Source organism: Citrus clementina, unplaced genomic scaffold (assembly GCF_000493195.1).
Source record: "Citrus clementina cultivar Clemenules unplaced genomic scaffold, Citrus_clementina_v1.0 scaffold_8, whole genome shotgun sequence".
Lineage (NCBI taxonomy): Eukaryota > Viridiplantae > Streptophyta > Magnoliopsida > Sapindales > Rutaceae > Citrus > Citrus x clementina.
The window spans coordinates 22665242-22676614 of record NW_006262022.1 but is presented as its reverse complement, the minus strand read 5'-3'; the positions used below and the strand labels follow the sequence as shown (position 1 = coordinate 22676614).

At 35.5% G+C, this 11373-nt stretch overlaps 2 protein-coding genes across 2 annotated transcripts; one reads left to right on the top strand and one right to left on the bottom strand.

Moving 5' to 3' along the window:
* The first annotated feature begins 1152 nt into the window (after positions 1 to 1152).
* Positions 1153 to 3778, top strand: LOC18035323 (BTB/POZ domain-containing protein At2g24240). Its single transcript, XM_006424627.2, has one exon. It carries the CDS (start codon positions 1725 to 1727, stop codon positions 3060 to 3062), a length of 1338 nt encoding a protein of 445 aa, XP_006424690.1. The 5' UTR covers positions 1153 to 1724; the 3' UTR covers positions 3063 to 3778.
* A 477-nt stretch (positions 3779 to 4255) lies between these two features.
* Positions 4256 to 8832, bottom strand: LOC18033958 (omega-6 fatty acid desaturase, chloroplastic). The gene is made up of 10 exons (XM_024179593.1): positions 8658 to 8832; positions 8499 to 8553; positions 7683 to 7921; positions 7029 to 7172; positions 6768 to 6919; positions 6147 to 6269; positions 5884 to 6061; positions 5676 to 5794; positions 4819 to 4933; positions 4256 to 4627 (listed from the first exon to the last, which is right to left on the bottom strand). The coding sequence occupies exons 1-10, from the start codon at positions 8694 to 8696 to the stop codon at positions 4466 to 4468; spliced, it is 1326 nt and encodes a 441-aa protein (XP_024035361.1). The 5' UTR covers positions 8697 to 8832; the 3' UTR covers positions 4256 to 4465.
* Positions 8833 to 11373: the final 2541 nt, after the last annotated feature.

Here is an 11373-nt window from a genome sequence, read left to right as displayed (position 1 = left end):
ACAAGAGCCCCTAATTATGGAATGATTTGAAGACTTAACAAGAAGTAGCCATTTGTCTGAAAATCTCAGTCTTTGTGTCGTCGTCTCTTTATAATGAGTAATGAACAATACACACCCCCAAATTTCAACCCATCATAAATGAAGTTCCCATACGATCAAATTAGGTTAAAAAAATATAAAGACACCCCATAAGACATGCTCTCTCTTTAAGCTAGGAGCTGACTTTCTTCACGGTCGTGGACAGCCTCTCTGGGGCCTTTAACTATGTCCCTAAACAAAATTTAATATAGGGCACTTTTTCCGTCCACCTCAAGAGTACCACCACCATAACATTCCCATTCCCCACCGTTTGATATTCTCTAATTCAAATCAAGATAACATAATTGACAACAGTTTGGTGTCATGATATCTATTTATTTTCTAGATCTTGAACGGTGCTGATTGAAAATGTAGAATAATTCGTAATTTTGTCAAGGTGATACCTTTGACAATAGTAAGGTGTTAGATGATTTGTATATTTTCTAAATTCCAAAGGGGATATTTGTCATCGACTATAAGTGTCTACACCAAATATATTTTTTTACCATGATTATCTCTTTGACAATAGTCAAGAATCAATACATTTGTCTATTTTTTAAATTTTAAAAGGTAATTCCGTCACCGATTAAAAATGTTTAGATCAATATATATTTTCATGAAGTTTATTAAGGCGTTGTTATATTTTAAGCCACTTAAAGAGTATTTCTATCGGTCTATTTTTCTACCAATTTATTTATTTTTTGTTCAAGATGATCTATTTAAAAAAAGTCAAGAGTCTATGTATCTGTTTATTTTTTAAAATTTAAAGTGCAAATTCGTCATCGACTAAAAGTATTTAGATTAACATGTTTTTTTTTAAAGTTAATAGATGTGCGAGGGAATATTAAGCCATTTAAAACACCTAAAAAGTATACCCTCGATGGCAAGTTGGCAACGCCACCATTGGATTGACTAAAATTTTGATCGTGGTGATGATCATGGAACAATCCAATGGTGGGAAACACAAATATGAATGCAAAATGGCAAAGGAGGAATGGAGCCCACTAAAAATTAGTTGATATGTATAAAGCTCGTCACCTATGTCTATGTTTAGTTCAAAGGGAAAGGCCAAAGGAGGCAAAAGACAAAAGAGAGAGAAAAACATGGAGGAAGCAAAAATAAGAGGAAAATAGAAAGAGAATGAGAATGAGCCGCTTTGTTTTGAAAAATCAAACCGCTCCAAATTCTCCAATCCCAATTCATCAAATCTCATAAAATTTCAAACCCATCTTTAAAAGTCTTCTCTCTTCAATACCCAGATCTTATTTTCTCAAAATTTCATCAAAATTTTCCCTCTTTGATTCATTTATACTCCATATTGACCGTTTTCCTCTGTTTTCTCTGCTTCTCGTCGTCAAGAACCATTTGTTTTGTTTTTTTTTTTTTCAAATAAGAGAAATAGTCATATTGGGAATTCATGACCCTGTATTCAAAAAGATTATGTAGAATCTTCTGACTTCTCAGGAAGCTTTTACTAAATTTCTTTGGCCAGAAATTCCCCTGCTTCTTCAATTTGTCTCTGTTTTAGTCTCATAATCTTCAATATTTTAGCCAAAGCAATTTTTTGTTTCTTTGTTTTTGATATAAATTTATCATATTTAGCAAAAAACAAAGAAACAAAGGAAGAAAAGGGCCGTAATTTCAATATGGGAATTCAAAAAGATCGAATCAAATTCAACGTTGGTGGCAGAATCTTTGAAACAACAGCTACAACTCTTGCAAATGCAGGCCGCAACTCGTTTTTTGGTGCATTTTTTGATGAAAATTGGGATTTGAACTCACAATTCTTCAGCAATTCCAATGAAAGTTTCTTCATTGATCGAAACGCTGATTGCTTTTCCATTCTGCTTGATCTTCTCCGCACTGGTGATCTCAACATTCGGCCAAATATCCCGGAAAGGCTTCTTTATAGAGAAGCTTCATTTTATGGGCTTTTGGATCATGTTCGATCAGCTAAATGGGGTCCCTTTGATGGCAACAGACTGAGACTCGACCAGTCTGTAACGGGTCAGGCTCCCGGTGATGGGACTGCTATCCGGGCTGGCCCGGATGGCGGGTGTTGCGTGGCGCATGGTAGCATGGTACATGTGTATGATTGGATGTTAGAAGAACATCCACCAATTAATCTTGATTACCAAAGAGTTAATGATATTGGTTGGGTTGATTCTGATAATGTCGTGATTAGTGTTTGTGAAAGGTTAGGTAGCAGAGATGGTGGCATGGGGTTATTTAATGCATCAACTGGTGAGTTAAGATTCAAATTTCAAGTTAGTCATGAGAATCAAGTGAAGAGTTACACGGCTGGTGCTTTGAGTTTTAGTAGTGATTATAAGATATTTTCGAGTTGTAAAGGGAGAAGCAATGAGTATGGAGTTGGGGTTTGGGATCAAGTGACAGGCAAGCAAATTGATTTCTTTTATGAAAGTCCAGGTTGGTCACTTGGTGATGCTGATAAATTGCAATGGTTGAATGGAAGCAATTGTTTGTTGGTCGCAACTTTGTTTCCGAGGAAGGATAATTGTTACATTAGTTTGCTTGATTTCAGGGAGAAGAATATGGTTTGGTCTTGGTCTGATATTGGTGCTCCTTTAACAGTCGATGAAAAGAGAGTCAGAGATGCTATAGCTATGGAGGAGAGTAACTCCATTTGTGTCGTGAATGAATACGAGGATTTGGGGTTCATTGATTTGAGGATTTCAGGAGGGAGTGTGAGGTGGAGCTCAAGAAGTAGGTTGATGAAAGGGAACATGCCGGAAGAACCTTGTTATCCGAAGCTGGCATTGCATGAAGGGCAACTGTTTTCATCGATGAATGATTCGATTTCTGTCTTTTGTGGTCCGGATTGGGTGTTAACATCTAGGCTTCGACGAAGCTATGGAGGTTCCATATGTGATTTCTCCATTGGCGGTGATCGGCTTTTTGCTCTTCACAGTGAGGAAAATGTGTTTGATATATGGGAATGTCCACCTTCCCCAATTATATGATACAGAATATGATGGTTTGCTTGTTCTTATGAGTTTTGTTTATTACAATTTGATACATGTTTTTCGCGTATCTTTTTTATTAGGTTGTAACATATATAGGAAATTGCAGACGAACAAATAGGTTAGGCAAAATCTAAGAAACAGATGTTGGAGTTGTTTTGTATATGATAGAGTTTGCTTTTGCTAACAAAGAAATGAAATTGATCGATGAACTACCATTTCATAATACAAAAGCAATGATTATCCATTTGGCAGCAATGTCAAACTGAATGCTTAACTGCCAAATTATGAAAATCAAAGACCTACTTTGCATAAACCGCAGCTTTTCTTTTCTCTCATTTTTAAGGCAGCGTCATTTAAATTCTGCTCCTTTAGACAGCCCTCTTTCTCTTTTCTTCTTTTTGACCTGTGCTTTCACTACGTTAACTTATCCTTACAGATTTGGTGATCCCACTGACTTTGGTAAAGATTCCAGATTCCTCTGTGTGTTTCTATTTGTGTCTGAGATGCTGTTTGCATGTGAGCAGTTGCAACTGCTCAACTGACAGATTTATGATGTTTTTCACTTTGCATAAAGTAAGGTTTGTGCTGTCTTGCTTTAGTTTCTGGTAAGCCTCTTTTTTTCTGGTGACATATGCCAACGAACGATCATACCCACATCAACAAACCTTGTCCTCAATTCTTTTTTTAATCTTTGTCATTCATAAATCCTGGATCTTGAGTGACTAGATCATCAAATTCGTTCAATATTGCATAAATTTTGTTACTTCCAATAGACAAATTTCAAAAGCCAGGAAGTGGAAACTAATCCCAAAAAAAAGAAAAAGAAAAGCCACATCATTTCAGATTTCAGTAAGTTTATCCCTTAATGATTATTTAAAGATAACTAAGATTTAACTTATAATTATTCATGTTGTTCAATGAATAGAACAGAGAAATTGTCGGCAACACATTTATTTATTATGTGAGAAGATAGTCAGTGAAAGGAAATCATAGTCAGCCGCCGGCTGTATTAATCAGTTGTGCCAACCATTATAACCCTAACCCTAGATTATTTATTTATTTAATTTAGTTTTTTAGCTGCCGTGGTCCCTAAAACATCGTGTTTATTTACAATTCAGAGATCTAATTTAGCATGAAAATAGTTAGTGAATATGAAGATGGCAAAATCTAAATCTAATGAACAAGAGTCAAAGTCTAATAACTGGCAACAGTGAATTTCCAGGAACCCTTCATTTCGACTATTTCTCCCCTACTCAATTGGAAATCTTAGGAAAGAGTAGTTTCAACAACGTAAGCAACATCTAAGTAACGGGAACAGATACACCTAATTTGACCAAAAAAGTGAAGACTTACGGATAAGAAATAACTGAAAAGAGATGGATTGAGGAAGTGGCAAAAATTCAAGCATGATCAGGCATCACACTTTTAAGGAATGTAATTGGTTGAGAATCTTTGGGGGCAAGTTGGTCAAACGCCACATAATTTTGCTCCTTGTCATAGATGTGGCATACTGTCATTATTGTCTTCATCAAACGCCAATTCCATGAAGCCTCGTTCAAATACTGATACAATATAAGAGAAGCTTAAGTTTATCAGTATGCTTTTGGAAAGTTTGAAATTTTCTCAAAGACCTTTATCAAGTCTTCTGACTAGTAAAAGATCCACTGAAGAGAGTATTTCCCTAAACTTAACATAAATTACATTGAAGTCATAGATGGAGATAGAGAGATTGCAAAATGATAAGCAGTTGTACCTTCCCCCAATTCTGTTGGATAGATTTATGAGCTGCCTTCAAATTATAGCTTGGTATTCTCGGCGAGATATGATGGGGGATGTGGACATTGATGTTGTGGCAGAGAATCTCGATCCTGTAAAATGTAAAATTAGAAACTGTAATCATTTGCATTGATTGTAAGCATCAATTTATAGGTCAGCAAATAGAAAAAAAGGAAATTAGACAATTTTCAATGGTTTTCAAGCAATTCCATACACGAATTTGAACCTATTAGTCAAGCTCGAGTTATTGGTGTTGACATTTGCTTGAGTCTAATTCCTCAAGGCTGACAATCAGGCCAAAAGCCAGAAATTTCCTGCTCCATGAAGACCAAGGATCAGGGGCTGTTTCATACTCATGTTTGTTAAACCTATGGACAATTTATGGTAGATACTGTCGTAGAGATAACTCTCAAGAAAGTACGTCTCCTTGTCCTTTATCTGGGGTTGGGAATAAATTAAAAAAAAATGACCCTAGAGTCACTAACGACCCCATTAACCGTTGAAAACAACTTTTGTAACCCTATAGTGCTTATTTCAGCATAAGCGCTTTCAGTAAAGCCAGAAGACAACATGAAGCAGGCTAAAATGTTCATAAAAGCTAGCAGTTTATTAATTTTTAGTCTATCAGAGGTAGAATTTTGTAGACTGATTAGCACGAATGGTATCGCAGCTGCTTTTGGAAATAAAATTCAATACCAGGCATCTGCAATTTAAGCCTGCCAATAATGCTAAATTCTTCTATCTGATTTTAACTTCTAGAAAGTTTATCAACTGTGTCAAATCAACACGAAACAACAGAAAAGAGTGGTTGTTAAAGCAGATCACATTTATTACCATTTAGGGTAATCACAATGAACTGTCCCATTAAGCTGGGCTTGGGCTGCATTCCACTCATTCGGAGATTTGAAAGGAATGTGAGGAGCCGTATGATGCACCATAGTGAAAGTACTCATCTAAAAATAAACCAAAATTTCAACTTGAATATTACATTGTCAAATAATACTTCAAAATAAAAACATAAGATACCAGGAGGAAGCGTTACCCAGAAGTGATAGCCCAACCATGGCATCAACCAGTACTTTATCCATCCCGCAATTCCTGTCTTCAATATAATTAGAGGCCATCCAATTGCCATAAATGCAAAAACACATGCCAAACTTATCTTCACCCTTTTAACTTCATTTGGCCTGAACTTGCTCAAATCAAAGTGCCAGATCAACCTAGTAGAAAGGTTAAGAATGTTGAGACACATGTACGTAAAGACGTAAACTAAATTATATAATTTCTCAATTACTGGTTACATACCAGTGAGCTATTGACATCCAAGGTCGAAAAGGGCCATATCCATATATTATTGCTTTGCGCAAGAAGGGAGATGTGTCAAACTCCTCTTTCCAAACAGGATGCCAAGCTGTATCTCCGTTCAGCCTATACAGTATAAGATTATTAAAGGAAATTTCAGGATGAAAGAAAGGAAGTGGAAAAATTTAGATCAAGCTGGAAGCCAGCCTGACTATCAAGAAAACAACACTTTTGAATTCACTTGTAGAGACAAAAACAAGGATATATCACATATTCGAGACCAACAAAAGACAAGATCCTGGTACAGCAACATCAGGTATCTTTTAAACATGGATATCTAATGTGAATAAAACGCACATATGTATCACCTGTAGGAATGCTGACAACAGAATTTCGTGTAGAAATAGTTTTAAACCAATTAGTAGGTTAGAATTTTCATCTTTAATTCTATTAATTTAAGTTATTACTCAGGTGGACAAGCAATCAAGTCTGCTGTAGAGAGCTGGAGAGATATGCTGGCATCACATTTCTCCATATTATAAGGTAAGATGACACTAAAGAAAACACATTCTTGAGATTCCAGTTAGACAGAAACAAATAAATTAATAAGGAAATTATACACACATGTTTGTTTTGGCATGATGCTTGTCGTGCTTAAACCGCCAGGGTTCATATGGGTATATCAGTGGCAGAAAGGCCAGGGTTCCCACGATGTCTTCCAGTAACTTGTTCTTTGAAAATGATTTGTGGGCACAATCATGGCCTATAACAAAGAACTAAAAAATGGGAGACAAAAACAAAATAGAAGTTGGCAACTATGTACACTCAGCACATGTTAAAATAACATCTTAACTCAACAGAGCAAAAGAAATCAAGGTAACTAACCCCTGTGACCGCAGTCCCTGTCCATGCCCAAGCCAAAGGAAGCAAATACCATGGGGCCTTTGAGATCATGAGAAGCCCCAACGCATATGAACTGACGGATAATAAAACAGACTTCCATGCTTTCACATCATCAATCTCAAATACCTTATAACACAAAGTTGAAAGGGGAAAAAATGCTGTTAACATTTAAGAAGATAGTGGTTTTGAAGAAGTGGGCAGAATACCCATCGGGGCCCGGGGCCTTGTTACTGTTAAGGGAGAACATAGTTCTTTTAATTTTCTCTGCTTCGACTTCCAAAGCTGACATCAGCACAATATTAAAAGAAAGCTTCTTTTCCACTTAAGGTACATCCTGGTATTTTACAAACTATCACCACAATTTTTTTATAGAACAAATTAAAGTATGAAAGAGTAAAATATTACCAGTGCCCCTACAGCTCTTGCTAATTTACCACAAAATTTAATTGCAGTATACATCTCCAATAACAGAATAATGGATAATTAGAAAATATTCTAAAGTTGAATGAACCAATGTTCGGCCAGAAATTCCCTTGATTGCAGGTACAAATTCACAATAGATTATATAAGAGAAGTAGTTTCCAGGAGAACAACATAAGCATTGAGGGTGCAAGAAGACGCAAAAAGAAAAAGCACCTTTTTTGGGAGAGAATCAATGACATCCTTCATTGTCACATTTTCAGGCAGTGGCTCTCCGATTTGCCTAAACCCATAACTTTCTGCTATCTGCTTTCTACAATCCGCACTGTCTTCTGAAGGTGGTGCAACTGGAACGGCCACAGCCTGTATAAATCTAGTCCCTCGAGAGGGAATTGAACATCTTTTGTGCTTAACTCCCTTCACAAGAAGACTCTCCCACTTCAGCTGACAAAGGCCTGTCAACTCAGAAAAGGCATTATAAGGTGCAAATCACAGGGAGTCACAAATATCACACGCAGGGACAATCCACATGGTGGTTGTCTCATTCCATTTCAGTATAGGATAATTTGACACACAGTCAATCCTTCATTCCAAAAATTATGCAAACTGCAACAAAGATTATGTATACACATAAAATTTCAATTTAAACATTACAATTTAGCTAGAAAAGCTTATTCTTGTATGTAGCGGAAAGACAAAAAGCTAGGTAGCAGCTTCACAGCATGGCAAATCTAGATTTTTTGCTGAGTCATCCTATCATATTAATTAATCAGTCTTACAATTTTCACTAAGTTATCGGAATCCAATCCAATAAAAATTTTGATTCAAAGCCTTAATGAGTTGATGTCCAATGATATATACCATTATCAACCAAACTCCAATTGGCAATCACTAAAAATCCAGCTATCATAAGCTAAACACACTAATTAATAACTCCAAATTCATAAACCAAATCAATAAAAACTTGAAAAAAAAAAAAACAATTTTGCAAGAAACTAACATAGGAGAGGAAAAGGGAGAAGCTTTAAATACCAGGTGAACTAAAGCATCCAATTTTCTGACTCCCAGTTGGCCTTTGATGGGGGCCCTGACAACAGCCAACCGGAAAAATTAAAAAAAAAACGATTAAACCTCACAGCAATTAGCCAAAAAAGAAAAAAGAAAAAGGAAAAAGTGATGGGATTTGCCCACCATGAAAAGGAACATAGAATCTGCAAGTCTGCAAGCCATTATGTTTTGAGCAAGAGAAATGCAGAAATTCCAATTCACAAGAGCCCCCCTCCCACTTGGATATATATTGGGATTGAGTGAATGTGAAAAAAGTGGATGGATAGAATTTCTAAAGCGGGACAGTGACGAGGCCAACAACAGCTGGGGCTTTATAAACTCACTTGTTTGCGGACTGTACAGCAGCTAGTTGCGGATGGCATTACGTGGGCAACTGAAGCCATTTGTTCAGATGCAATTTTCATGCTAATCCTCACTGTTTACTAAAATTTCATATGTTGCACTTAATTTGAGCAAACTCTAGGGCGCACACACACACTAATGCGCTTTATCCAGATTCCAGAATTTATTTTTTAACCACTCTTCCGCCGAAGATCTGGACATTTAAATTTTAAAAAGTAAAAATATCCGTAATTAAAAAATATTATACCCAATGTTGGTTTCCACTTCACAATTTTGTGTGCTACTCTAACAATTTAATGTTGCTTTGTTATTGAACATGTGATATCGATATTGGTGTGGTACTACAAGTAATTTCATGCCTATTACAAATAATACTTCTTCTTAAATAACTTCTTGTAAGAATACACACATTCGTTACTCAATTCTAATTAAACCTTTGCTTCTTTGGTCGGCCCGTCCATTTTCAAACATTCAAATGGTGTGTGCATCACATGTAATCTATGATCATATTTTTGGCCGTCGTTTTCGGTTTAGTCATTCTTTTCTACTTTACGTTCACTTGATCTTTTTTTTTCTATTATTTGATTTTTTTTATTATGTCTATATACATGTGGAAATGAATTTGACGTGATGCGTGAAAAATTCATAGCATGAGTCATGTGATAGAATTTCCACTCTACCAAACTTATCTTTTAATGAATGGGTCTTCTTGAATTATATATAATGTACTTAGAGTTAGGTAAAATTCACTCATTGCCCATTTGGCTTCATTATTTCATTATTTATTTTTTTTACTGAATAATCTATGTAAATTATAATAAATGTAACTTATAAAAACTCTTTATCAAAAGAATTTGCAACATTATTTTTCTTTTCTTAATTTAATTTGTTAGATTAATATTATCTCAAATCAAGTGACGTGTTCAATAAATAATTATTCACAATTCTTAAAATAACTTATTATACTATATTCTATAACGTACGAGGTAAGTATTAAGACAAGATAAATATTAAGTTAGAGTCAGCTGTAACTTATTTTTCACACAAAAATGATGCAGAACAGTAATATAACGGTGGGGCCTGCATGATTTTTGTGTGAGGAGCAAACTCTGGGAGAACATTTTTCGCTTTTTTCGTGATTAACCGTCATAAAATTTGTACTTCACTAAATCGATGGTGCATATAGGATGAGGTTTTTTTAAACTGTAATCATGATTTTAACTTTTTGCACATAAATAATAATAACATGGACGGTGTGAAGTGACAAATGCCAATTTGCCGTTCTGCCCGCCACCTTTTTTGACATTCAATTTTTGACCATAGAGGTGCGTGTTTTGAAAATTTAGGGGGAATTTAATGTAAATAATAAAAAGATAACCTTCTGGGTGTTTTCTGCCCCCGGCAAAACATTTGGGCCGCAGCAGCAGCAGCTGCATTATGCAAACCCGACGTCCCCCCTCTGGCTTGCTTAATGCTTGCCGCAGTAGCTTTTTTTTTTTTTTTTTCTTTTCTTCTTCTTCTTTTTTTTTTTTCCCTCTCCAAGCCGTTCATTCATTATCCATAATATGTGATAAATCATAAATATATTGATATATAGAAGTTCAGTTTAAAAGAAACTCCAAGAGTGAACAACAAATTTTCTAATTTTAGGCTATGAAATCAAACCAAGTATGCGAGATCGAGGTAGGTACAGTGACATTTCATTATTTAAGTATAACAGTATAGGGAGAACTATAATAATAAAAGCACAGTAGCCCTTTATTACGGAAAGTCCCTCAGCTCCCACATTATACTCTTTAAGTGTAGTTTTTTTTATTTTTTTTTATATTTTCCTAACATATTTTTTTAGTATTTTTTTTATAGGTATTCTGCCTTAAAATCACGAGAAGCTGCAACGCGACCTTTTTCTTATGGGTTTAATTTCTTGAATCCGTTTTAGGAAACACATCGACAATCATAAAAAACATTCATACATAGCTCAACGCACTCTAACGTATAATACAGCTAATGCAAAACAATATATTGTGTCAAAAGTAACCTTTAATTAGTAAGTGGAAAAAAAAAATAATACATAATCTTTTGATGACATATATTATAAGGTTCATGTTTTCAATTAAAATCTACATACTTGTAACTTTAATCATTTACATCATCTGCACTACAGGCCCCGTGTGGATTTTAATTTTGAAGGATACATTTTGATTAACACAGTTAACGTAACATTATTTTACCATACGCTTAGCTGCTTAAGTGATCAACCAAAGCAATTAGGCTTCGTTGATTCTACGGTACAATTTCTTCCGCTTACCGCTTGCTCCATACGTTTTGATAAATGACACGTTATGGACAACTACGATACGTCGTCTATGCGAAGGAGGTTGATTTGTTAATTATTGTGCTCTCAAAACTTTATCAGCGACACTTGTAAGAAGCCTACCGAGATTACGTGTCCTCCACTAACGGTCCCCACGTCAGGAAAGGCGCCACTCCTAATCGG